This window comes from Ursus americanus, chromosome 32 (assembly GCF_024610735.1).
Source record: "Ursus americanus isolate L20-20 chromosome 32, mUrsAme1.1.p, whole genome shotgun sequence".
In the NCBI taxonomy this organism is placed as follows: Eukaryota; Metazoa; Chordata; class Mammalia; order Carnivora; family Ursidae; genus Ursus; species Ursus americanus.
The window spans coordinates 4206945-4234852 of NC_142158.1; the positions used below are offsets into that span (position 1 = coordinate 4206945).

Sequence of the window (27908 nt, forward strand, 5' to 3'; positions counted from 1 at the left end):
CTCATCCATATAAAATTTGTGGGAGTTTTTGGCTTCTCCTTTCAACTAGTTATAATACCCTTACCAGCTTCCTCATTAATGAATTACATAAAATACTTACCATATGTTCATTTTTTAAAAAAACCAAAGCAGATGAAAAGAAATGCATGAACTCGGTGGAATGACAAAGGGAGACACATATCCAGTGGCACTACTCTTTCTTCCAATGAGTAACTTACTTTTGTTCAATGTCAGATTCAATGAGGCCACATGAAATTTCTTAAGAAGTAATGAGCACTGGGTGAAAATATAGGATACACCGTTAAAATAGTTAACAGTAATTATATCTGAATAGCAGGATTTCAGGGGATTTTTTCCTCATACTTCTCTGTATCAGAAAAGCCCAAACTTGAGGAAAAGTACATGAGGAGAGTGGAGGGAGTAGAAGAGACTGGCAAATTTGAGAAAGCTGGAGTATACTCCTTTCTCACACAACCACACTTATAAACCATGTAACGTTTCAGTCTGGTTCAGCAAACATTTAATGAGCACAAACCATGGGACAGATCCCCATGAAGATGCTATGGTACAAAATTTCACAGGCAGGCTCCTGGCCCACAGCATTCACTGACTAGCAGCTCTCTGGGGAGGGAGCACTATTTGCACCTGCAGGAGAGGAAAAATAATTTTCCTTCTACCCTTCTGAGTTCTTGGCTGAGACCTCTGTAATAAAAGCTAGAGGAGGGGCGCCTGGGTGGCGCAGTCGTTAAAGCGTCTGCCTTCGGCTCAGGGCGTGATCCTGGCGATCTGGGATCGAGTCCCACATCGGGCTCTTCCGCTGTGAGCCTGCTTCTTCCTCTCCCACTCCCCCTGCTGTGTTCCCTCTCTCGCTGGCTGTCTCTCTGTCACATAAATAAATAAAATCTTTAAAAAAAAAAAAAAAAGCTAGAGGAAAAAGAGAAAAAACAGAAGCTTATTAATATGTAGGCCTCATGTATACATGGGAGAGACCCAGGGAAGAATGAGGAACTCAAAGAGGTGGACTAAAACTCTGGCTTACATAGCATTCTCAGCAAAGAGCAATACATTTGTGGAGAAATGACAGGATAGAGAAAAGCAGTTGTAGGCTTTCAAGGGCAGAGACAAAAGCAGGTTGGTAAAATCTGTTATGTAGATTCCTTTGGTGCCCTCTCCAGGCTGACAGGGTCTAGAGTTGTCTCTGGGGATCAACCTTTATCCTTCCTACTGCAGGGGCAGAGGCACCTATGTAAACTTAGGTTCTGCTTTTAAGAAAATAGGGGGAAGGCAGAGAGCTTTTCTGGTATCTGCTTCTTTTAGACATCTTCATCTCATAATAATTATTACACCAAAGCAGCATATTTTGGGATGGCATATTCTGCTATTCTTCATACATGTCTGAACTGGTCTAATAATATCTAATATACACTAAAATGATGAACTAGAAAGGAGAAAACCACACCAGAAACCTTAACACAGAAACAGGAAATTCTGTTAATGCAACATTTATTAATTACAACACACACCCACAACTCTGCTGACAAGACACTGATACCCGTACACAATTATCAAAACTGGACAAATGAGTTATGTGCACGTTTAAAAAGCAAAATGTTTCCACACTTTGCACTACACTTATTCCCAAGTTTTACCCTACAAAATATAGCACACACACACAAAATCACAGCATAAATATTATTCAAGTAAAATGCTGTCTAACATAGCTGCATATGAATAATTAAAACCCTGGGTTCCAGCCTTCTGGGAAGGCAGGCATGTGGCACAATCTAAAGTTAAGAGTATAACAGTAAAATCAGATTTATTTGCACTGTACTTATGTTTATTTTCATGGAGTCTTTCATAAGCATAAAGGAGAAAAGAAAACAACACGACATAAAATCGTGTTTGAAAACCAAAGGGATAAATACAACAGATGCAGATAAGCTGTTTCAATGCGAATCCCTGCCTAGCTGGGGAAAGTAAATTGAGAAGTTTTCTCTAGGCCAACACACTCCTGTTATCCAGGTAATTTCATCTGAGTTATATGATCATTGCTGGCAAGTTCATGGTGAGAACTTGTTGGAGCAAGGCCCCTAGAAAAGTACTTTTCACACAGGTGTTCAATGAAATAAAATAATGCCTGATAAATGCAGGAAGATCAGTATCTCCCTCAGCATCAGTATCTCTAGATCAGGCGTTGGCAAACTTTCTGTAAGCAGTCAGAGTCAATATCATAGGCTTTGCAGGCCATACTGTCGGTCTGTGTTGCCGGTACTCAACTCTGCCAAGAAAGTAGCCATGGATCCAATGTTAAATGAATGGGCATGGTTGTTTTTCAATAGTTTCATTGATGGAATCTGAAATCTGGATTTCCTGTAATTTTGTGTTATGAAATATTATCCCTTTGATTTCCCCCCCCATCATTTGGAAATACAAAACCATGCTTAGCTCTGGGTTATACAGAAACGGGGGCAGGCCAGATTTGGCTTGTGAGCTATCGTTTGCCAACCCCTGGCTACCTTCATCACACAGGATTACCTTACTGAAAAATAACCCCCCAAAATGTTCAGTTAGAGACACCTTTCTTTCTTTCCACAACCCAGAACAGTTTTACTAAACAGTAACCTTTTTCCTTCTCAAGTCATTTTAAATACAAAATTAATCAAAGACATTGCAATGAGTTTCTGGACCTTAGTTTATGTACCCGTTGAGCCAAATATACAAGAAAACTCAAATCTGCCACCCAGCCAAGGAATCCACTGGCTTACAAAGTTACCCACGTATGTGAACGTATTCTCCTAACACCTCCCAGCATCAGCGTTCCAGACTTTTACCAATGTTACAGCATCTTTATTGTTAAAACAGATGGACACATCCAAATCTTAAGTAATTAGAAAGTCATAGAAAACCACCTAAAACTATAAAAACAGAAAGAAACAAACTGTCGATATGCTGCATATGTGATTCCTGACGGGGTGTGGGTGAGACATGTTACCGGGAGGTGGACGTCAGCTTGTTTCTTCTGTGGGTATCGGGCTACAGCTGGTACGATGCAGGCTCATAAAAGTAGCTCCAGGACCAGAGGTGACTTCCTCTGTGCCCAGGGGCATTCCAGACTGTTAGTGACTTAACCTTGGCTCCCCCGGGGGTGCAGGGAAGGATGCTAAGTACCAGGGGGTGGTAGGAACTGCCCCTCCAGCACGCCTGCCCTCAGGTTCTCCTTCCACTACCCAGAATAAGCATGAAATGTCCGTGGATTCCACACACAACAGAGAGTGGGAAAGGAAAGAGCTTCATTTCTGCTCAGCCACGAACAGCCTCAATTCCTTCTCCTCAGAGTCTGAGTACGGATGGAAGACCTGTCCAGAAAAGCCTAGAATTTTCTGAATCAGGGTTCCTCTTTCAAAGTGATAGGAAGCACTGGTCCTTTTTGTTTTAAATAATGAACTGTAAAAACTCTTATTGGATAAAGGGTGCCTGACATTCAAGGCCTTGTGCCTCTTCCACTAGGTGGATTGGCAGTTATGGAAATTTGCTTTCCTCTCGGGATCACTGTGGTGAGACGTTAGTTCTTCTAGAGGCGAAGGAGCAGCGCCCCGTGAGGACAGGAAGAGCGGGCTGCGGTGACAGCCACTTCATCTCAGGTACGAGAGCAGGTGGGCACCAGCCGTCCTCATCTTGGCAAAGCCACAGCTGGATGGCCAAGGGGGGCTGGGCTGTTACTAATATTAATGGCTCCTGTACTTACGCCAAATTTTCTTTTTTTGGGCAAATATTTCACTTTCTGCCAGGCTCACAACAGCCCGTCGAGCAAGGCATACACGGAATCTCCAGTCTGCGGGAGGAACGGGGGTGCTGAATGGCACATCTTTGGGAACAAAGCTACTGGGGGGGAAGGAGCCGCCGAGCCGTGCCTTCCTGTGTGCACCTTCCCTTCCGCCAGCTCACAAGGGGAGGGGCTGTGCTTTATGCGTGGGCTCGTTTCCTCAAGGAAACAAAGTGAAATGGAACGCAGGACAGAAATGAAAACATCATCTTTAAGGAGTAAATTTAGGATGATGAAGCCTTCAACTTAAAAAATGGTCCAGGGCCGCCTGGCTGGCTCAGTCGGGGGAGCACGCAACTCTTGATCTCAGGGTCCTGAGTTCGAGCCCCATGTTGGGTGTAGACTACCAAAAAATAAATAAACCTAAAAAGGTCCAGAAAAAGGCAGAAGTGCCCCTTCAGCCCATGTGGCAACACCGCTGAACACGCAGCAGGGTCTGCGTCGGCGAGCAGGCAGATCGCCGGGGTGGTGTGTCCACCCCTGGCCAGCCTGCCCGTCGTGTTCAGGGCTGCTCCCTGCAGGCCTCTGGTCGGAGCTCGGAGCCGCAGGGCAGATGGCTGTGCCGCCCAGGCAGTGTCGGAGCCTTTGCGACAGGACCCCCGTGGCCTCACGCGGCGGCGTGCTCTGAGGCACATGGGGCCGTGCTGGGGTCCCGGGGCTCTGCTCCGTGAACACAGTCCTGGTTCCCGGGGAGTCTGCAGCCACAGGCACGTGGCATCTACTGGTCCCTAGTCAGGTGAGGGGGGGGGTGGGATTCACTTCTGCTAGAGATTGTGAGCACGGGATGAGTTTCTAAAAATTCCTAATTCCAACAACCTATACGCTCACTTAAAATAATGGATGGCATGTCCCCATATATGCAGGTAAGCTTCCTTTTTTATTTTCTAAAGAACTAACGAACCCTACAAGCCTCCGAAACACACGTATTTGAGTTCCAGATACTCATCAATGCCATACTTGGAGCCCTCTCGCCCGAGGCCAGACTGCTTCACGCCACCGAAAGGGCACTCCACAGAGGAGATCAGTCCTTCGTTGACGCCGACCATGCCAACCTCCAGCCGCTCTGCTACCCTCCAGATCTGCGCCGGGTCTTGAGAGTAGAAATAACCTGTCATGGGGATAAGGGACACACGTGGCATGTAGGACAGTCGCTAAAGACATCACGTCTAAAGCCAAGGACGCCTCTGGCAACTTTGTGTCTCGTCATGGGGCTGGAATCCTCCCTGCTCCCACCCCTGTCTGTCTCATCCCTCCAAGCTGGTCCTGTCTGTGTTTTCATCTCAGACCCACAGGACATCATTGTTCTGCTTCTGTTCCAGTCTCACGGGGCTTGCTTCCCCCCCCACCCACCAGGACCGCAGCATAACCTCCCCAGATCCTGCCTTCCCTTGCCCAGTCTCTCCCGCACACCTGACACCTCTGTGGGACTGTCCTCGTGCTACATTTGCCCCACCCTTCTGATGACTCCTTGCTGTTTACAAAATAAGGTTAAATTCTTCTGGGTACTCAAACCCTCCCCAGTGTGGACTCGGGCAACATTTTCAGCATTACCTTCCATCACACCAATCACCAACCATCCTCCCCAAACCCCGCGACCAAACTGTCCTTGTCCTTTCTTACTTCCTTAACTCCCTTGGTCCCCTCCGCCCAGAATCTCTCTCCTCCCATCTCTGCATAATCAGAATGCCGCCCATCACTGATGACCTAATGCAGGGTACAGTTCCCCTCGTCCCATCACAAGGGGAAGGAGCACGGAGTGGCGTCCCAGAGGCTCTCCTACACACCTCTCACCCGAGCCTTAGGATAACTCTGTAGGCGGCGTGGGGGAAGGGCCTCCACGGTATGCACGTCCTTCCTCTTGTTATAAATATTTCTCCTACACCTGGAGAAGCAGCTTCTGCGGAGCCATAGCTCTGTCTTCGTATCTTCCTCAGCACCCCCCTCACTGTGGACCCTGAACGTCGATTTGTTGGGTGCATGTGTGCACATCTAATGATGTCAGGATAACGGGGCACATGTTGCGGCCGCCCTGACCATCTCCAAACTAAAAGGACAGTGGCCACTCAGGCTGTCTGCACACATGCCCATTGCCTCGTTCACCGTCCCTGACGCTCTGCTGCTGTCCTCAGTCAGGTTCAGGCTGCCTGGAGCCAGGTAGAGTGGAAGAAAAAAGACTTGGGATTTGCAGGCATCCAGCCTCTGAGCACATGGGACTTGTGGGGTGTGTGACTTTCCACCCACAACCTGCCCCACCTCTTCTCCTGAGCTCCCTCCGCTCTTGCCAGGGAGCTCCCCAAGGCAGAAGGACCAGGCAGCAGACCGTGAACTTGCACGAACCCACCTGTGCCCCGGAAAGTAACAAAACACACACCCCAACGGCGAATCCTTCTCAAGACCCAGGGTGACGTTTCAAAGGCTAGCCCGGCACCAGCTTGAGAAATGGTGAGCATCGTGCCGAGCAAGGACGCCTACCTGCCAGCCCCACGTCGGCCGCATTAGCGATCGCCACAGCCTCCTCCTCTGTGTCGAACCTGCCGAAGGGAAATGCGTGGTCAGCAGGATCTGCAGGGGGCAGTGAGGGGGGCCAGCTGTCTTCTCTCCTGACGGGTTTCCCGCATAATGGCAAAGGGAACATGGCAGCTTTGCACCGAGACCCCAGGGCAGGGTACAGAAGAAAACGGCCCACCGCCCCACACACGCTGGCTCCTGTCTTCCAAGAGCAAGCAGGCTGGCCGCAGGGAAACGCAGCGCCTCCAGAATGTCCAACCAAGGACCTTCAGAAAGGACGGCTGCTCTGCTACCCTACGGGGACTGTGTAACAGTCAGCAGCCACTTGAGGAGCGGGCGTAATGTGGTAGGAACACATCCAGAGGAGGCCAGGGCCGGGGGTCTGCGCGGGCAGCGCTGCAGGCCCGCTCCTGCCGGAAACGAGGCATGGTCGTTCCAAAGCCCTGTGCAGTCCCTCCCAGCTTTATCACTTTATTTCTGGAACAAGATCTGAGACGCATCTTCTGGGGTGGAGGGCTCGCAGCGCCCCCCCTTCTGAAGTCCAGAGACCTGCTGGCAGTGGGCGCTGGCCATCTCTCTGATGGCGCCAGGCAGAGCCTGCGGGGTCGCCTTGCCCCCCCGTCCATACAAGAGCAAGCGGGGGAGAGAAGACCGCTCTGGGGGATCAAGGAGGAGCCCCAGGAGGATCGCTTGTCCTGAGGACGAGCAGCGGTGTCTCCTAGACTCGTAGACCTGAAGACAGACAGCAGGCTGTTCTGCCCGCTGGAGAACAGACTAATAGTGCACGGCTAATGTTCCCACCCCCGTCAGAAATGGTCATCGCATCACCAACTGTGGCATCCCTGAGGATCCTCACCTTCCTGCCAACTCTGGAGCTGTGCTCCCACCACTCTGTGCCTGGAGGACAGGTGTGGCAAGACCAGAGCTCGCTGGGAACAGCTTGTCCCCATCCCCGACCTAACTCTCTAGTTACGGAACAACCACCATAAAGCTATCAGGCACCGTGCTAAGTGCTTTACGCACATCACATAACTGAACCGTGTCACTATTCCGAGAAGCAAGGACCCCGGGACTCATAGAACTGAATTCGTCCAAGGCTACGCAGGTAGGAAGCAGCAAAGCCTGAATCTACACCCAGTTCAACTCCAAAGCCTGCATTCCTCACCACTGACCGCTTCCTCCAGGCTCCTTGAAAATGTCAAGTTCACATTCTAGGTAAAAAAAAATTTTATTAAGACAAAGAAGATGGAAGTTCTTCAAATGGTCCATTTCCCCAGTGGTGGATTAATATGTAAATTTCATTGGCAAGATGGTAACAAGGCCAGGAAGGTATATGATAAGAAGACTTCCGTCCCAGACAAGGTGGTGCGGGTAGCACCAGGGGCCAGCTTTCCCTGGGAACCTGGCGCTGGAGACACTGGAGGAGAGAGAAGGAGAATCGTAGCATAAAAACCCTCATTCAGCAACTAACACCAAAAACATAAGACGCTTCTGGAGGCGAAGAAGGTGGCTGCATCCTGAGGGCATGATGGCCTCAAGTGGTAGAGACTTAGGGGCCACCCATGGAGAGGTGGGAAGGGCAGGAGCGCTAAGGAGCCTGCGGGGGGAGGGGGGAAGGGCTGCACCTCCCCCACTGTGCCTGCAAATTCAGGTGCCGTTGCCTACAGCCCTGGGTCCCTGGACCTGGTACGTGGCTATAGGCAGAAAAGCAGCAGGGCCAGCTCAGGGTAGTGGGGCCCAGGCAGAGCTCGAGCCCAGCTGGCCTGGTGAGTCACCCCAAACGAGTGTAGACAACAGCATGAACCAGAGGCCTCTTCCCTCGAACCCCTCTCGTTACTCCAGAGGTAACCACAAAATACCCCAGGAACCCAAAAATACCTGGGGCACGGGCAGTCGTGTGGAGACTGGATTTTCATACTAGAGGCTTCCTTCCTGAGGCTCAAATGTATCAGAAGCAGCCCAGACTAAGGTCTAAGCTTTTTACCCCAACTCCAAGGCAGACACTACCAGTCACGAGTTCACAGAGAAAACAACACGACACCTGAGGCTCTGAGGGGGAGAAGGATGACGCACAGAACAACCCACACCATGGGAGGCGGAGACAGAGGAACAGAATAAAATGGAAGACGCGGATAAGCATCCCCAGCAACATAAGGGAGAATACTGAAGCAGGAAGAATCCATTACTGGGAAGGACGAACTGGAGACATCAGGGATGTCAGAGTAACGAAGGAGCGTATCTGAGGAACGGATGCCTCGGCTGGCAGGTGGAGGAGCCGAGTGTCTCAGGAGGCATCAGGCATGGATGAAGACGTGCAATGAACAGGCGTGAAGAGAAACGGGGGTGACGCGGACGTGTCACTATCACAGACCTCCTAGAAGGCCGTTAAAGAATGGAGGGGAGAGAAATATCTGGAGAAACAATGACCAAGGATTTCCCAGGGCTAGACAGACACCTCGGATATTAAAGGAAGACGTTAGGACCGCAGTCTGGAGGTGCTCCTGATGGGCCCCAGCAGTGAGACTTCAGAATGTCGAAGACCGTGAGAGATCCTAACAGCTTCCAAGAGAAAACGGAGCAAAAGCCAGACACCAGCTTTCTCAGTAACAACCCCGGAAATAAGTAGACAATGAGTGCTGTCTTCACAGCACTTCACAGCCAAACCTAGAATTCTATCCAGGTGAATTATTACTGACCTCTGAAAGTGAGATAAAACGTCACCTAAGAACCCAGCAAGTTCACTTCCCACTGACTCCCTTGAAAGAACTCTTCGAGGATGTGCTCCGCTGAGAAGAAAATGGACTTCAGCCAAAAGCAAGACGTAAGCAGGCAAAGGAAAGAATCTGGTGAATTTAGGGGTCTAAATAGGCAATGATAAAAACACATTTTTTTAGAACGATGTTGGCTGACACAACACAGCCCTGCCTCTGCAGCCCACCCTCCCACCCCCAGGGCCTCGAAACAGCCTCAAACTGCGTTCCTCTCCAGGTGTCCTTCTTCCACCCTAATCCCCTCCCGTCTTCCCACCAGCCACGATCTTACTTGATAACTGGCGCCAGAGGCCCAAACGTCTCTTCGTGAGAACAGAGCATGTCCCTGGTGACATTGCTGAGCAGGGTGGGCTCAAAGAAATTTCTTCCAAGTTGGTGTCGCTTCCCGCCGGTCACAACGGTGGCCCCTTTGGAAATCGCGTCACTCACATGTTTCTCTACCTGCGTGAAGAGAAAAAGAGGAGCCCGGGAAAGCTGGCTTGAAGACACTGTGGAGATGATACAATCTCTTAGAATGTTAAATCTGCAGAAAATGGTTTTCTTTCTTTTTTAAAAAAATAGGTTGAGAACGATGTGCCCTGCTTCCTTCCAGGTAGAAAAAAACAAATATGCAGAGACACAGAGGCAGGAAGAGGGCACGTGGCATGTGCAATGCCACCCTCCCCTGCTCTTAGATTTTCCACTGTTTGATCCTATGATTTGCTGAAGGGTCTAGTATGGCCTGACATCCTTCTGGGCCTGACACTCTGCAGTGTTCCTGGGAGATGTTCTTTGCACTCTTGAGTTAGCTCCAGGTTCCTGGGCGCCATGTTGTCCTCTTGGCTTTCATTCTGTTCTATTACATTCTCGTCAAGTGGTTGTTTTGAGGAGGGACCCTGAAAATGCGTATTTCCTGAGTTTTCCGACAATGCCTGTCTGATGTCTTGTCTTGTGTTGGCTGGTGACGGAATGGTGATCTAATCATTTCGCTTCAGAACTCTGAGTACACATCTCTATTTCTAGTGTTGATGAAAGTCATGTTCAAAGATAGTTCTCACTCCTTGGTGGGCAGCTGTCCCCCCGCCCCGCCCCCCGTCTCTGGAAGCGTTTAGGACCTTGTTCTATGTTGCTGACATTCCAATGTTTTAGCAGAATGTATCTGGGGTTTTTTCCTTTCATTCCACTAGGTGGCTGATAAAGTCTTTCCATCTGAAGAATCGTTTCCCCTGGCTCTTAGTTTTCATGTTATTTATTTGATAATGCTACTGCTTCCCTCTCAGTTCTTTCTGGAGCGCCTGTCGCTAAAATGGATATCCCCTCGCCTCAGATTAATTGATTTCTTTTAAAATTTCTGTCATAGTTTTCATCTGTCCTTTGCTTGAAATTCTAAGAGCACTCCTTGACTTTGTCTTCCATCTTCATCTACTGATTTTTTAAAAAGATTTGACCATCATGCGTTTAATTTCTAGAAACTTCTCGTTCTCATTGCCTCATTTTCACAGAACCTGCTTTTGTTTTGTAGATGCATTATCTGCTCAAAACACATGGAGAACGCTGTTTGATTCTCAGAAAATTCCTTTCTGTCCCCAAACTCATCTTCTTCCTTGAGGGTCGACTGTTCCTCTTACGTGCTGAGGGTTTGCCCTAAAGGTGTCACGATTCCTGGTTGTTCACCTTCCTCACGAAGGACTGGGTTGGTTCATTTAAGTGGGTGACATCGGTGACCTTTCCAGTTTCCAGTCTCTCTCCTGAACAAGAGGGACAACAGCATGCTTGGGTTTATTCTGATTTGACAGGCTTCACTTTAAGGACAGCCCCCTTCCCCAAGGGGCAAAGGCAGGGAAGTCCGACTCCGGCACACCCTCATTCTTGAAGCTGGAGCCCACCTGGGTTGGCTGCTGTATTTCCTGCCCAGAGCAGACGCTTCTACTGTCCTACGTGTACCGGTGGTGCTTGCGAGGAGGAGTGGTGTAGGAATGACCCAGAAAACCGTGCAAAAGTATAACCAGTGGCACTATGTCTCCCCTACTCCCATTCTTACTGCCCCAGCCACTTCTAGATAAGCCCACCCTAAAAAATGGCACCCACTTCCTCTGCAGGCTTCCCCTGGGCACACCTTGTCTGCACTGACTTTTCTGTTAACGCCATCCCTTCTGCCTTCAGAAGTTCTCCATGACCTTTGGTTCACTGAAGCCGTCCCCACTCCTCCCATTCTCAGCAGAATATTCTATGGGACTTCAGGAAAGGTAAATACAGGCTTGGGCGCATTCTACCATCCAGACCCACCCTCTTTAAACCCTTGCCCCTACCGTGTGTGGAGTCCAGTGTCTGCAACAAATCCCCATCAGCCACAATGGCTTACTTCCTATGATTAATATCTCTGCAAATAATTACATTTAACATATTTAACAAGGCCCACTTCTTTGCCCCCAAATAGAATATATACTCTGCCCTTTTCTGGTCATATTAAATGTCATGTGCAGTTTTCTTCCCTGGAATTTACCCTGTGACTGTATGTGTACTAAAGCCAACACAATGGATTTTTTCAGAGGAGGTGGTTTCTCTAAACCCTCCAAAAAAGGAAACCCTCCACGGGTCCTTGCTTGAGGTGCTAGGAAACGGCGCCCTCTAGAGGGCAATGTTTGCACTTCACTTTGGCAAAAATAACAAAATCTCTAGGACAGTGGTCTCCCAGGCTGCCAAATTACCAAGAGCTGGGGCACTTAAAAAAGAAAAAAAAAAAAATACCAGTGCCGAGGCCCTACTCACACCCAATCTCCTAGGGTAGGACCCAGGCATCTGTAGCTGTGAAAGGCACAGAGTGGGTTGAGAACCAGCCCTCTGGGCCCTGAACCACAGCTAGTACAGACCCAAATGGTCTCCCCTGGCCGATCAAGTCACAGGGTCCAAAGTCCCCTCAAAAGTGCTGGTGGTACCAAAGGACACTTTAATGCATGTCCTCTGTGAGGGCAATGTCGAGGCAGTAACTACAGAGTTCTGTCAAACCACGATGCTTCCCTTCACTCCCACTGGCCGAGGCCACAGACGTGGGTTCAGCTGACCTGACTGCCCACCGAATCCAGGCAGCCCTGGGGGGCTTGGTCCTCAGGCGGCCCATGAACAGCAGGCAGACTGTGCATTCCAGCTGGGTGCTGACCTGGCCCTAATTTAATTTTGGTTCCTCAGGTGACACCCAGGAGGCTGGCTGTGTCACCCTTCCTTCCCCACACACAATCCAGCCTCCAACTTCTGTCTGCTTTAAATGACTCCACTAAAATCCTTCCCACCAGGAGAGACTTATCTAAGGAACACACTGGATGTGTATGTTTTTTGTTTTGTTTTTTGTTTTGGATGTTCATATTATAAGAAAGTTCCTTGTAAGCAACTCTAAAAAGGGTTACGCTTTTTTCCCCCTTTATTTATTCAGTTCCGGTACGGCTGACATGCAGTGCCACCTTGGTTTCAGGGGCACAAGTCTGCACGTTACTCAGTACACATCGCCATCAGTGCTCTCCTCATCCCCTTCAGCTACTTCTCCCCTCTGCTGACCACCAGCTAGTTCTCTCTAGCTAAGGGTCTGATTTTTTTGTGTGTTTTTCTTTGTTTCTTAAATTCCGCATGAGACATGAGTGGAATCATATGGTATCTGTCTTTCTCTGACTGACGTACTTCACATTATACTCTCTAGATCCATCCATGTTATTGCAAATGCAAGATTTCATTCTTTTTTAACATTCCATTGTATATATACCACATCTTCTTCATTAAAAAGGATTATGTTTTAAAACAAGAGGACAAAAGTCTCACTTAGCTAGTGGTCTATCTAGACTGTGACTTTCTATGAACAAAGAGATCCTTCCTAAAAGCAATTTCCCGGGGCGCCTGGGTGGCACAGCGGTTAAGCGTCTGCCTTCGGCTCAGGGCGTGATCCCGGCGTTATGGGATCGAGCCCCACATCAGGCTCCTCTGCTAGGAGCCTGCTTCTTCCTCTCCCACTCCCCCTGCTTGTGTTCCCTCTCTCGCCGGCTGTCTCTATTTCTGTTGAATGAATAAATAAATAAAACCTTTAAAATAATTAATTAATTAATTAAAAAAGGCAATTTCCCCTTCCCGCCATCTGGAAATCCTGGGCGTGGCTTCTGCTATTCCGTATCTCCCTACCAGGATGCTTTTGTCAAGGATTCTTCTGAAAGGGTTTTTTTGTGTTGTTTTACTTTTGGTCAATGGAAGCCAGCATTTCAGCTGAAACATATATGATTTCAGAAACAAAACCACTCTTCCTTCCCTTTTGGGTGCTCAAAAAAATCAAAGAACTTTGTCTTTCAGGATCCTAATTCCTGAGGCGGTCGGGGATAGAATTATCACCACTCTCAGAGAAAATTTAGGGAGGGCAATAGAAGATCTAAAGTGACAGACCTCACGGGCACTCAGTGCGATAACAAAACCGGGAAAGCTTATGGCCAGATGATGCCACTTGATTTATACGTATGGGCAGAAATTCACTTTTCCCTGATTTTTCCATTGTTTCCAAAGCAGTCCTGCCGGGCACCTTACAAAGTGTTTTCTGCTAGTTAAGCCTTTGATATCGAAACCATGAAATTTACTTCAACAAAAAAAATCAAACAAACTTACCTTTTCTACCGCCTTTTCGTCAATTAATGGGCCTTGAGTAGTCCTCTCTTCAAATCCATTACCCACACGCAGCTTTGTTTTAATTGCCTCAGCAAATTTCTTCACGAAGGAATCGTGGATCCCCCTTTGCACCAAGAAACGGTTCGAGCAAACGCAAGTCTAGACATGAAAAAAAAAAACAAAAAACAACCAGATTCACAGGACAGTTAGGCAGAAGCTGTTGACCCAACCAATAAACACGTGACTGCTGCTCCGTCTCTGAATATGAAAACACTTCCCCAGGTGGGTCTCGCCCTGTGTCCAGCCCGCCACATTCCAAGGGGGCAGGGCCCTGAAGATGAACACACTGAGTGAGTGTGCTTTCCTCTCCAACCTTCCGCGTGTCTGCCACGCACTGTGGTCAAACAAGTAAGCAGGCACAAGTGTCTCGGCGAGAAAGTTAGCCACCTGACCCAAGCTGTTTCCAATGGCTTAAGTAAGCCACTAGGAAACAAACGGGGAAGGGAAAAAAGAGCACAGCAAACCGGTAACTGCATGGAGGCAGTGAGGCCGCAGCCACGGAGCAGGGGCAGGAGGTGGAAGGCGGTCAGAGGCTGACTTCTACCCATTAGCTTATTAATTACACTGTTCAGTGTTTGGCTGAATCTGACACTGAACGTGGGCACAAGACCATTCTTCCATGTCAGCCTAAATTATTGAAAAGACCCTTGTTTATTTTTCTTCTAATTAAACCTATATATATATATTTGAAGATGTATTTACTTTAGAGAGAGAGTGTGTGTGAGCAGGGGGAGAGACAGAGGGAGAGAGAAAAAAAATCCTCAAGCGGACTCCCTGCTGAGCACGGAGTCCGACATGGGACTCGATCCCAGGAGCCTGAGATCATGACCTGAGCTGAAATCAAGAGCTGGCCACTCAACCAAACGAGCCACCCGGGCGCTCCTAGACCTAGCATTTTTGAGTTATCAGATATAACCATATTATAGGAAATGCCGTTATCACTGACAGATTTTCTTCTTGTCTTTTTTCTTAATCGTGTATTTTTCTAGTAGAAACTATAGGTAAATAGAAACATACAGATATAGATATAATTTTGTGTCCTATGCATTTTTATTGGCTTCAAGCAACATACCTCAAAGTTGTAGCTTTATGAGTGTGACTCTGAAGGTTACACCCATTAGCATTTTATGTTCCTAAAAGGAAACACAGGTATTTCTGAAACAACCAAGCTTATTTAAGGTTATATGAAAGGGGAAAAATTAATTACTGAAGGTCAATACAAGGATGAAAACTACTTGATACGGAGTACTACATAACATTTCACCTTTTTTTTCACAATATAACCTTTCAGGAGTTTTTATTCTGTCTCTGGAATGCATTTAAAACCACTTATTGATGGTACTCTGAGACAAAGTACTTAAGAATATTTTGTAAGAAGCCAGGTTCCTGGCAACAGCTTGGAGAGAAACTGGGAGACGGGACCCTCAGCCCACTGAGTCTGGACTGAGATCCAAGATCTAGGACTTCAAGTCAGCCAGTCTCTCCAGAGTTCCATTTCCTCATCTGTAAGAGGCGAGGTCTCTATCAGGTCACTTTGAAGGTCATGCCAGATGTGCTCAGCCAGGATTTCCTACGGAGGTGTGAACTCAAGCCGCCACTCTCCCGATGACAACCTGGACACCCCCGGGCACACTGTTCCGTGTGCCTATCAAGCCACCTCCGTCTCAGGGACAGTGAGACTCAGGCAATGGCATTTTGAGTTTTTCAAGAACAGTCTCAACATTTCCTACCTTCTTTTCCTTAAGACTGTGGGCCTCAGACCCTAGGTGTTTGGGCTGTTTTGTGTCTGAGGAGATGATTTTACCTTGTTTGGTAGAGAAAATCCCAATGAGGGAAAACTATGAAAATAACCAGATTCAAAGAGTAGGTAGATGAAGAGAACAATCTGATTAAAAAACATTTGCTGTTCAGGAAATTCCTCAAAGCCAAGGATTACACCTTATTTCCCTTTGGACCCTCTGAACTCAGAACAGTCGCTGGCAAAGAGGGCCCTCACTAAATATTGGCTGAAAGTGAGTAAAGAGAGAATGATGGAAGGAACCTACAAGTTTCCTTCCCGGGGGTGAGTTAGGTGGTAAGACCTTCGTAAAACACACACACACAGCCCCACGCTGCAGGACTCACCTGTCCAGAGTTCCTGAATTTGGACGCCATGGCCCCTGCTACAGCCTGGTCCACGTTGGCGCTGTCAAAGACGATGAAGGGGGCGTGGCCGCCCAGCTCCATGGAGACCCTTTTCACCGAGCCTGCGGCGTGATGCAGCAGTATCTGCGGGCGGAGGACAGACGCTGTGAGCGCTGGGTGAAGATGACCACCCAGCCACCCGACTGCCCAGCTACCCGCACTGGTAGGCCTTCGTTTCAAACACCGACCCAGCAGGGAAGAGCCAGGTGCACAGCAGGGTCTCTGGGATGACGGTTTTTGTGAGAACAGGAGGAAATAAGGACATGTGTTTGTATATGATAAAGACACAGTGGGAAGGTTACAAGAAATTAAAAGTAGTTATGGACAGGAGGGAGGGAGTCAGGGGCAGGGCTGAGCCTTCTGAACGTAAGCATGTTTTTTTTGGTTTGGGTTTTTTTTTTTTTTAAGATTATTTATTTATTTGACAGAGACAGAGGCAGTGAGAGAGGGAACACAAGCAGGGGGAGTGGGAGAGGAAGAAGCACGGAGCCTGACGTGGGGCTCGATCCCAGGACCCTGGGATCACGCCCTGAGCCAAAGGCAGACGCTTAACAACTGAGCTACTCAGGCGCCCCTGAATGTAGGCATGTTTATACTGTCTTGCTTCTTGAACCATGTAAGTGTATTACCTATCAAAAATTATATAATAGGCTTAATCATAATATAGGGAAGATAATAAAATCACCTAGAATCCCACACCCTTAGCTTACCACCAATAAAATTTTAAAGTATTTTGATCCAGAATTTGGCCACACACACAGGTTCATACGGATGTACTTTTTTTTTTTTTTTAAGAAAACAGAATGGTAGGTTTATACAGTTTTATAACCTGCTTTATCTTCCCAATTAACTACATATCTGGAACATCTTAACACGTTCATAACACCTTCTTCCTTCTTCCTTCAGGGTAACACTATAACGTGAAGATTCTCTCATGGTAGCACGTGTTTCTAGAACATTCCTTTAGAAGCCTGCATAAAATTCCATTGCATAGCTGTTCTATAAATTTATTTATTCAGCCCCCATCTGTGGAAAATTTAGGTTTTCAATTCTTTGCTATTCAAAATAACACTGCAATTATTCTCTCAGAATATATTTGTAGAAATAGAATTGCTAGCTCAATGCACAATTATAAAGCTTTTTAAGGAAACAAAAAGACCTTTCTATTTCTGTACCTTTATACTAAATACAATTTTGGTTCAGTTCTAAGACGTCCATTTGAACATCATTTGTGTGTTTCTGAAACCTTTAATTCTAGATTATGAAAGGAACATGCATTCCAGAACTGAGGAGACACAACTGGGAGCTTTCAGCCACTTCACGTGCAGCAAATATCGGGAACTCTGGCCACCCCAATGCCTCGGTATTGTCACGGTAAGAGACGCACCCAAAATGTCTCCGACGGTGACCAGACGTTACCTTATCCCACAGACCTCTGACCCCTCCAGTGCACATCTCCCTAAGACGGGTGATCAATATGAACTGGTATTTTCATACTCTATAGAGAGAAAACATTAGACTGATGTCTCTTTTCTCTGAGACTTAAGTCACGTACCTTCCCGGTCGCTGTGGAGCCAGTAAAGGATATTTTGGACACTAGCGGATCCGTACAAAGCGTTTCCCCTACTTCCTTCGCCTTCTTTCTAGAGCAGGGAACAACATTGTACACGCCTGGGGGAATTCCAGCCTGGTTTGCAAGCTACAGAGAGAAACAGCAAACAGGGGGCAGCAAATGATCAAACTGGAAAAACAGAAAAACAGTAGATATGTTAATCCTAAATGTAATGGGGGAAAAAAAAAACTAAGCTGATTTTGGGGACAGAATAAGAATACGTTTGGAACTGAAATCAAACCCTTACTCATGCGAAAGGGATCTAAAACGCGTTGTCACACATTTAAATATTTTATAGCATGAGTTTTAATGCCACTTTCTTTTAACTTATTTAAATTTATTTAATTTTTAATGTCACTTTGTTTAAATAAAAAACAAACAAAGAACCTTGGATTTCTTTCCCAAGAAAAATCAGGGAAGAGTTCCAGAAGTTTTGGGTTCACCTGTAGAAGAACCAAAGGGAAAGGGTGGAGGAGCACTCTCGGGGCACCTCCTGTGTGGGGGCAGGCCTTCCAGCGGGGGACCCCCCCAGGGCAGTGGTGAGGAACAGGAGGCCTGGGGGGGGGGGGGTCGTGTCCATGCCGCACACCAGGGAGGAACGGAGCGAGCACGCTGACCCACCACTGCCTGGGCCGGAAACCTACGCTCCTTCCACAGCGGCCCTCTTTGGATCTGGCTTACCTGGAATTAGGATAACTCCTGAATCTCTTTAACAATGAACACTGCACAAATCTGACTGGGGATTCTGGGGAGATGGCGGGAACAGCAGAATCCCCTCGTAAAAACAGAGAGGGCAATGACAGAGCCCAACCGAAGCATCAGAGACCCGGAGACAACATTTACAAGACTGGATGTAGCATGAGCCCGGGGCAGCTGTCTTTCACGACACTGCACGGCTGACTTAAGGTCTGACTGCCCGGGTATCCCCTTCAGAGACCACCGTCTCCAGCAAACACACAGGCCACACCACTGAGGTAAGGAGCCAGGCAGCTCTCCCTCTGAAGTTTCGGAAAACGGAGGGTTTGGCAACTTGCTTTTTTGCCGGACCAGCGGGTGCGGACACACCAGTGACAGCTGGGAGCATCGGCACCTGCAGGAGAAGCCGCCAAAGGAAGCTGATGGAGGGATCCCAGAGAACCCCACGCAGCGCACAGGTGCCCCTGGAGCGTGGGGCAGGCCGGCCTGGAACAGCCCTGCGACTGCCCAGTGCAACAGCAGGACAGCAGAGCCTCTGCAGTGAGGACGAAGGGCGTGGAGGAACAGCCGGGAAACCGTGCGATAAAGGAGGAGCAGGCTCGGTTCCAGCGGGGAAGGGACTGGGGCCAGGAAATCTCAGAGCGAGGAAACAAAAGACACTCCCTGAAGCTGGAGAGCCAGGCCTCCTGCTACAAGTTTAGGAAAACTAACTTCATATAAAAATTAAGTAAATGCCACGAAAAATACCCAAATCAAATCCCATACAACATTGCGAAAAGAAAATCAGAGAATAAAGAGAGACGGCATCCTCGTGGACAACAAAAGCATCCCAGGAAGACGTGCCCACAGAACAGATCAAAGGGTAACTTACTATGAAGGAAAAAAACTGTATCAAGATACAAAAGAACAACATGAATCAGAACTGGAGAAATTCTGGAAATGAGATAAGGGAACACAGGGAAGAATTAGAAATACGAGGAAAAACTAATTTCAGAAATGAAAAGCAGGGGCGCCTGGGTGACTCAGTCGGAAGAGCGTGTGATTCTTGATCTCAGGGTTGTGAGTTTGAGCCCCACGTTGGGTATAGACATGACTTAAAAATAAAATCCTTTAAAAAATTAAATAAATAAATAAATGAACAGCATTGACCAGTAGCCCTGCCAACGTCATGACAACAGAGAAAACTGGCCGCGTGTGCCTCCTGACAAACGGACACAAGGAGACCAAACTGAAGTCTGACGAAGTCTGGAAGAGATTTATACGGGTTTTTAAAAACTTGGCCCTAAGCCTTTCTGATCAACACAGATGTGTGTTTCCAAATACATTTCGTAACCAGGGGTGGTCTGCTGGTCATAGATCGGTACCGGCTCTGAACACTGGAATTTGTGGGAAGCACACCGCTAACTCTATGCCTGAGAGGTCTAGTAATAAGTTCACTTACACGTTGCACAGATTTAAGAATCATTTCAAGGAAAACTAAAACAGCTCTGCCAAAAGAAGCCTTCCATTTGGTTAACGTTTCCATAGGACTAAACTGTCCAGTTTGTCTCTGAAATAAGGTGCCGTTGGGGGAAGTACCCTGAAGGACAGGAGCTTCTAGTCACCGGGTCTGGAGCCGCACCCGGTCCCCGAGATCCCAGAACAGCAAACACGGCCACTGCCTTCTGGAAGGTTCTCCAGCTGACCACAGGGCCAAAGACAGCAGCGCAGGGACCCAAAGGAGGGGGAGGTCCCGGCCCAGGAAGGATGGAGGTAATGAGGCCAGAAACTGACCCCACACTCAGGCTGGCTCTCAGGGCACGGAAGCCCTCCCTGCTGCAAACATTTCCTGAGGGCCTCTTGGGTCCAGGCACCGCAGGAGGCTCTGGCATTCAGCAGTGAACAAAACAGACCAAAGTCTCCACGGAGCTTACGTGCTAGTGCGAGATAGCAGGCGTGTCAGGGGCACGGAGCGCTACAGGAAGAAGAACAAAGCAGAGAAGGGATCAGGAGCACGGGAGTCTGAGGCTGTGATTTTCCAAAAGGGTGGCCAGTGGGGCCTCCCTGGAAAGGTGGCATTTGGGCCTGCCTGAGGAGGAACTTTCTGGAAGAAGAAAAGGCAGGTGTCAAGCTGAGTCGGGGTGAGCCTGGTCCGGTCTGAGGCACGGCAGGGGCCAGAGTGGATGGAGCTGAGGGGTACGGGGTTTCAGAGTGACAGGTAAGGTAAGGGCTGGGGGGTACTGGGGTTTGGGGGGGGCATCTCATAGGGGCTTGGAGGCCACTGCAGGAAGTCTGGGCTTCACTCTGAGGGACATGAGAAGTCACCGGAGGGTTTCAGACAGAAGAATGGGGACACCTGACTGAATGTCGATTGAACTGGAGGAGGGAGAGGTAAAGAAGAGATTCCTTAAATGTGAGAAATGCCCACATTTTAGTCGTCTGCCTGCCTACTTAATAAAAGTGACGGACAGATGCCATTTTTAGGGCAGCTTAAAATATACATTGTCTACAGATGTCAGGAAATCCCCATCCATTGTTTTTTTCTAAAATGTCTGACCTAGGGGCACCTGGGGGGCTCAGTCGGTTAAGCATATGACTCTTGATCTTGGCTCAGGTCTTGATATCTTGGTCGTGAGTTCGAGCCCCACGTTGGGCTCCACGTTGGGTGTGGAGCCTACTTAAAAAAATAAAATATCTGACTTAAAATAATTGCTAGTAAATTAAAACACAACTCAACCACCATGAGATGCAGCCAAAGAAGGTGGCTTCGGATCGGCTTCTTTCTGCCCTGGATAAATAATCCCCACTTGGACTTTGTCAGCTGTGCACAAACACGGGGCGGGGGGGGCTCACCTCGGCCAGGGCCAGGGCAGAGAAGGGTGTGTGTTCGGCGGGTTTCACCACCACGGTGCAGCCAGCTGCCAGGGCGGCCCCCACCTTCCGGGTGATCATGGCACTGGGGAAATTCCACTGGGGTCAGAAGAGCAGAGAAAGTATGAGACAGGGTGGACTGCCCCACAGTTCAAGGCAGGTCAGGACGTCAGTCCACAAATTCCATTGCCCAATCTGACTCTCAAAGCGGTGCTCTGGCTCCTGCTCAGGTGAGCTCTCAGAACACCTGTCACCTGTCCACTCGAGGGACTCTGGGGCAAAGGCCCATAAAGACAGGAAACCGTGCCAGAATTTGAAACAGTACAAGATTACCCACACAGGGAGTTGGCAAACTTCCTATAAAGGGCCAGATGGTAAATATGTAGACTCTGTGGGATGTACGGTTTCTGCCCCAACGACTCCATGGTTCCAGCGTGGACGCAGCCACAGACAGTGTGTACAGGAATGGGCATGGCTGGGTCCCAATAAAACTTTATTTACAAATATAGACAGCAGGCTGGATCAGGCCAGAAAGCCAAAGTTCGCTGACCCTTTGGGAGAAAATACTAGCCAAGGTAATTCTGAAAATGGCAGATGATTTATGACTTCCTTCTATTTATGGATAGATATTTGTAGATATCTCCACATCCATATTAACAGTATTTTTTTTTTTTTTAATTTTGACAAATCCTTGTCTAGTGCTTATTCTGTGCTAGGAAGCACTTTTAAATTATAATGAATGAAATCCTCATCCCAACCCACTGAGGTATTATTACACTGGGGAATAATGAGGACATTACTTTGGGGAAACTGAGAGCAGCTAAGTAACTTGCCCCAGCCCACGCAGCTCGTCAGCAGTGAGCTTTGAGTCACACCTAGTCAGGCTGGGCTGGGGGGGTCTGGCTGCACCTCTACTGAGCCAGGACAGATCGGCAGTCTTGAGAGCAGCTGGCACCCTAGCGGATTGATGTGGGACGTCGTGGACGGTAGCCAGGCAAGGCTGGTCCCCGGGAGAGCGACGGATGCCCCCAGTGGGCCGCAGCTCCCCCCAGGCAGACACAATACTGTATCTGGAAACCTCTTCACCTGCAGACCCCAGCCCAGTGCCTGCTGGTCAGCACACGAACACTTTGCTGTTGATGATAATCAGAAATTAAGCATAAAATTTGCCCCACACCATGGCACATTAAATGTGTCATATCTTCAGTCTTAAAAAGAAAAGAAAGATCTTTTCCGACGTGCTAGGCACCGCCTAGAAGAAGCCTTTGTGCCCCGTCAGAAAAGCCCTGGGTCCTGCCGTGGGCCGCCCGGCCTCCGCAGGCGTTACAACACAGGCACGCCCATCACCACTCACACCTGGGCATCGCGCAGAACCAGGAAACACACCTGCGGTGCCGCACAGGAACCGGGAAACAGGAAGGGGGCGGAGCCCACGGGGGGAGCACACCTCCTCACAAGGAAGAAGGAGGTGTCATCCCAGTCCCGGCTCCGACTCCTACCCGGGACCTCGCCCGTCCTGCCCATCCTCGTACCGGGGTGATGACTGCAGCCACCCCGAGGGGCTGCTTGAGGACCAGGGCCCGCCGGTCTCGTGCGGGGGTGTAGATGACGTCTCCGTAGATGCGGCGGGCTTCCTCTGAAAACCACTCCAGGAAAAGGGCGGAATAGACAACTTCCCCCTGCGCCTCCTTCAGTGGCTTCCCCTGAATCAGAAAAGGACACATTCACTGCCTTCTCACAACAAAATGTGACTCTGCCAGGCTGCCCGAGGAGCAGACACTCTCCCATTACAAAACCCCGAAGGCTGTTGAGAAATGCGTGACCCAGCAGGAGTCCTAGAAAGCAGAAGGTCAGGTGGGGACAGAAGCCCAGACCACAATCTGTCTGCATCCCCGAAGCCAGAAGGGCGACTTCTCACTTGTTTCTCCTTCTGACATCTCCTCAGTGTGGGGACCCTGCTGTAAAGCCTTTATTACAGCTACGGAGAAACTTCTGGCACGTTCTTAAATGTACAGACAAGGTGTGAAAAAAGTCAACCACACCAATCAGAGAGAAAATGTGGAATGGGGGAAATCATTATTCGCATAGTTCCACTCAAAATCTGTTTTTCCAATATTATTATTATTACTATTCCCCCACCCACCCCCACCTCCCCTCTGGCAACCACCAATCTGTTCCCCGTATGTCAGAAGCTGTCTCTCTTTCTGCTTGTTTGTTTCTTAAATCCCACGTAGGAATGAAATCATGCGGTATCTGTCTTCCTCTGAATGACTTATTTCTCTTAGTAGCATGAGCTCTAGCTCCATCCGTGTTTCTCGTGTATTATTCAAGGGTAGAACATACAAACTGTTCTAGCAAAGGTGAGGCCTGGCACAATAATTAGTTGATATCTGACCGTTAGGCACGGGATTCCCACTTTCTTTAGCTGCAGGCTGGCCCGGGCTGGAGCCTGAGCATTCCGGGACAGTTTCTTAGGGGAGCAAGTTAGGGCCCTGAACTTACACTTTCCGCTGTAATTATCTTGGCAAGGTCATCCTTATTTTGTATCATTAAGTCGTACCATTTCCGAAGTAATGAACTCCTCTCCTGGGAAGGAAAGAAAAAGAGCAATAGAAATACAAAATAACCCTCAATGTCCTCCAGCGGTTGCTGTGTGTCTCCCTGAGCATCTCACGCTCTCACACACTGACTGGTCTTCTTTTTTAAACGGAGGCATAAGTGACATATATGTAACATTATGTTAGTTTCAGGTGTGCAGACCTTTCTTTGATAAGCAATAAGGAAGGTTCCATTTCAAGGTGAGTCTAAAGGGGTATACTGAGTCATAAGTTGTAAAAGAGAAAAAGATTTCTGTCAAAAAGCACAAGACAAGTAACTTCACCACACAGCTCTGGCTCCTTTCTCACTTGGTGCATGACCAGGGAGGAATCTGATGATCCAGGCCAGTGCTTATTCTGGGGGAGAGACAGAAGACTAAGCTCTAGGGGCTGGCCTGGAGAGAGAAATCAGAGATCTGAGCCCGGGGCCTGCTCCACACAGAGCCCATGCTTTGCCTGAGAGAGGATGAGAGGAGAACACGGAACAGCGTGAGAACTGCGGGAATGCAAAGTAGATTCGGCTTGCTGGCGGAAAACACGACGTCCAGGCTGAACACCGGAGACCAGGGGAGGCAACGGGCCACCCTCGGATGCACGGCCCGTGTCGTGGGTTAATGGTGTCTGCCCCAGACATGCTGCAGTTCCAGCCCTCAGTCCGTCAGACGGTGACAGACAGGGTCTTTACAGATGTGACCAAGACGCACAAGTTACAATGAAGTTCAATTTTTTTTAAAGATTTTATTTATTTATTTGGCAGAGAGAGAGACAGCCAGCGAGAGAGGGAACACAAGCAGGGGGAGTGGGAGAGGAAGAAGCAGGCTCCCAGCGGAGGAGCCCCATCACGCCCTGAGCCGAAGGCAGATGCTTAACGACTGAGCCACCCAGGCGCCCCTGAAGTTCAATTTTTAATAAACTTAAAACTTTTTTAAAGTTTTGTTAATCTAAAATTAGGGTGTGCCTTACTCCAACATATAAAAGGGGGGATCCTTGCAAAAAGGGGGACCTGGGATGCAGAAACAGGAATGCACAGAGGGAAGACGAAATGGGGGGGGCACACAGGGAAAAGACAGCCACCTACACGTCAAGGACAGAGGTCTGGGACAGATCCGTCCCTCAGAGCCCTCGGAAGGAACCAGCCCTTGACTTGGGATTTCGAGCCTGCAGAGATGTTTCTGTTGTTCAAACCTCGTGCCAGCAACTCCAGGAAACTCCCAGAGTCCTCATGAGGAGCTGTGTGAGCACGCAGGACTCAGCAGGGAGGCTCACGGTGCACGGGGCTGAGTCCCAGCTGAGCAGGGATGCGTGCTGGATGGCGGACTCGGAGCCTCCGCCACACTCCTCATCCGGATCCCAGGTAAGTCTCGACCTCAGAGCCACTGAAAGCACCAGATAAAGCACCTGGCAAGCCTCCAGCACAGTACTCAGCTGTGGCAGGCGCCCTCACGGCCTCAGAGACGGCTCCTCCTAATGCCTGGAACCTGTGAATCCGTTCCCTCACACAGCAAAGGGATTTTGCAGATGAGAGTACGTGAAGGATCCCGGGGCCAGGATGGCCGCCTGAATCTTCCAGGTGGGCCCAATGGAATCACCGGATCACTTAAGAGGGAGGCAGGAGGGTCCACGTCAGACAAGTTGATACCGGCAGCAGAGGCTGAAGGGAGGCAACAGCCTCTAGACGCTGGGAAGGGAAAGAAGCCCCTGGCAATTCCAGAAGGAGCACAGAGCTGCCGACACATTTGGGACTTCTGGCCGCCAGAACAGTAAGAGAATAAATTTGTGTTGTATTGTCGTAGTCACTAAGCTGGTGTTAATTTGTGACAACAGCCACAGTTAACTAATGCATTAGCTCACAGAGTGTAAGTATTCAGCTCCCGTTTCCCCTGAAATCCTCCAGAAGTTCACAAGGTGGGAAACAGGAGGTCCTAAAACACGTGAAAAGAAAAACGGGAGGCCATGCCTCCGGGATGTCACCGGGAAAGGTAAGCCAAGGCGTAGGGGCCCATGCCCCAGTTCAAGGAAGGGAGGACAGTGGAAGGCTGTGCGTTCTGAGCGGCCCGATGGCAGAAGCAACTGGCACACTAGACCCGGAGGATGGGGGAGGGGGGAGGCGAGACGTGAATGGGCCTAGGGAAGCAACAGAAAACAGCTGGGGGCAGGGTGGAGAGACGGGCCTGGGGGCAAGAGGGGTGGGTCAAGGGGTGGGTCAGGGCTGCCATCCCTACTGGAGGAGCTGCCTTAGAACCCAGCTCTCCTCGCTGCAGAGGTGGACCTGCCTTCCTTGGGAAAGCTGAGCACCCCCCACTTCCTCAGCAAGACGCTCCACACGTCCTTCCAAGAAGGAAGGTTCTCTGAGAAGACTCCAGCTCCTGCAGGACAAGCTGGCGCTGCGTTCACGTTCCAGGGGCATGGATGTGAGGTGGGTGCTGTGACCCTAAGCTGACCGTGTCCGTGAGCCGTCCCGGCACCAGCCCCGGGACTCCGAACAACCCCTGAAGCCAAGACTGGGCCGGAAGAGCTTTCCAGACTCCTGTAACACCCCCAGTTTCTCTCCCCGTTCCCCATCTCAGCTGGTGGTTACTTCTTCCTTCCTGTTGCTCTGACTGGAAGCCCTGGGGTCTTGGCTGACCCCTCTGTCTCCGGCACCCCAACATCACCAGGGACTTCAGCTGACTCTCCGGTCACAACAGACCCCTCTGCAAAGCACCCTGGTTCAAGCCGCCATCCTCTCTCACCTCAGTCACTGCCAGCAGCCCCCTAACAGGCCCCTCCTTCAGCCTGTTCTCCGGGCTGGGGCCAGGGTACCCTTTCCAAACGCAAACCTGATCACAGCTCTGCTTGAACCTGGAATGGTGCCCCACCTCCCTCAAGGTAAAACCCCAGTCCTTAGGATGGCTACACCCCCACCCTGGATCCAGCCCCTCCTCCCCTGTTACTAAGGCCTCCAGAGCCTCCCTGGCCGCCTGCCTGTTCTACAAATGGGTCAGGCATGCTCCTGACTCAGGAATTTGGCTCCAGCCGAATTCCCTCCCCTCCTTTAATCTTTGCAGTTCTTGTCCTCAATGAGGCTACCCCGGTGTGTAGGCAGGATGGTGCCCCACCCCCACCCTCCATTCTTAGGTTGAAGTCCTAACGCCCCGTATCTCCGAACAGGGTCTCGAAAGAGGTTAAGGTTAACTGTGGCAGCAGATGTGGGTCTTAATCCAGTATGATTGGTGTCTTTAGGAGAAGAGGTTAGGACACCAAAAGGTACAGAGGGAAGGTTGTACGCCGACGGCCATCTACAAGCCAAGGAGATGTTAACAGCAATGTCTATGAAGGCCGAAAGCCCCTGCACAAGGCCCGACTTCCCGACTAGCCTTCCTGTGTTAAGACTGCAGCGGCCAGGCAGAGCCACCTGTGCGCCCATCTGCCCTGCATGGTCAGGCCCCTCCACCTGCTCACCACAGCCTCTCCTCGCCCGTAATTTCATGCTAAATGTATAGCTTCTGCCTCCCCTACAGGACAACTTCAGTCTGGAGGCGGTGCTTGTCCCTAGCCCCTGATACAGTGCTTGGGACAAAACTGACGCTCCAAACTTATTTGCGGATCACCTCTGTCCTTGTTTCTATGACTTTCTGCCTGGTGAATCCCAGTGAATCGGGGAGGGGGAGGCGGCGCGGCTGGTTTCTCTATGGGGCAATCCCGGCAATCCCGAGCGCTCACCTTGGCCGAGACGCCCTTCCAGCTGCAGAAGGCCTCGTAGGCGGCGCGCACCGCGGCGCGGGTCTCGGGCACCCCGCAGTCGGCCACCAAGCCCAGCTCGGCGCCGCTGGCCGGGTCGTGCACGGGGAAGACGGCGGCGGCCGGGAGCCAGCGGCCGCCCACGAAGCCGTCTGTGCGCAGCAGCGCCGCGGACAGGCCCGCCAGGCCCCCGGCAGAGCGGCGGGGCTGCGCCGAGCCGAGCGCGGGCGCGGCGGGCACTGAGCAGCGGGGGCGCAGGCCGCGGCCCGCAGGCGCCGGCGGGAGGCGCGGGGCCCGGCAGCTCCGCAGCCGCAGACAGGTCGCCATGGCCCGGGAGGAGGCGGCAGGAAGCAGGCAAGCGAGCGCGCGCCCGAGTGCAAGGGTCGGGGCGGCGGGAGGAGCGAGGCGGCGGCGGGGCCGCGCCGGGGCCGCGGGGACGCGGACTGAAAGCGGCGGCGACGCGGAGCAGCGCCCTC

The 27908-nt window shown here is 50.0% G+C and overlaps 2 protein-coding genes across 3 annotated transcripts in view; one reads left to right on the plus strand and one right to left on the minus strand.

Moving 5' to 3' along the window:
• Positions 1–1486: 1486 nt before the first annotated feature.
• On the minus strand, positions 1487–27840 carry ALDH5A1 (aldehyde dehydrogenase 5 family member A1). Its single transcript, XM_045800511.2, has 10 exons — positions 27415–27840; positions 23618–23701; positions 22648–22818; positions 21098–21214; positions 17513–17656; positions 15898–16041; positions 13714–13872; positions 9374–9543; positions 6296–6354; positions 1487–4931 (listed from the first exon to the last, which is right to left on the minus strand). The coding sequence occupies exons 1-10, from the start codon at positions 27757–27759 to the stop codon at positions 4726–4728; spliced, it is 1599 nt and encodes a 532-aa protein (XP_045656467.1). The 5' UTR covers positions 27760–27840; the 3' UTR covers positions 1487–4725.
• The window catches only part of GPLD1 (glycosylphosphatidylinositol specific phospholipase D1), a 63137-nt gene continuing 60264 nt past the window's right edge, over positions 25036–27908 (plus strand). The window contains exons 1-3 of one of the 2 annotated variants that reach the window (XM_087857962.1): positions 25036–25472; positions 25607–25691; positions 25974–26128. In XM_087857962.1, the coding sequence (XP_087714088.1) occupies positions 26118–26128 (11 nt within the window). In that variant the 5' untranslated portion in view covers positions 25036–25472; positions 25607–25691; positions 25974–26117. The remainder of the gene's footprint in view (positions 25473–25606; positions 25692–25973; positions 26129–27908) is intronic. The other variant, XM_045800512.2, reaches the window with a different exon arrangement.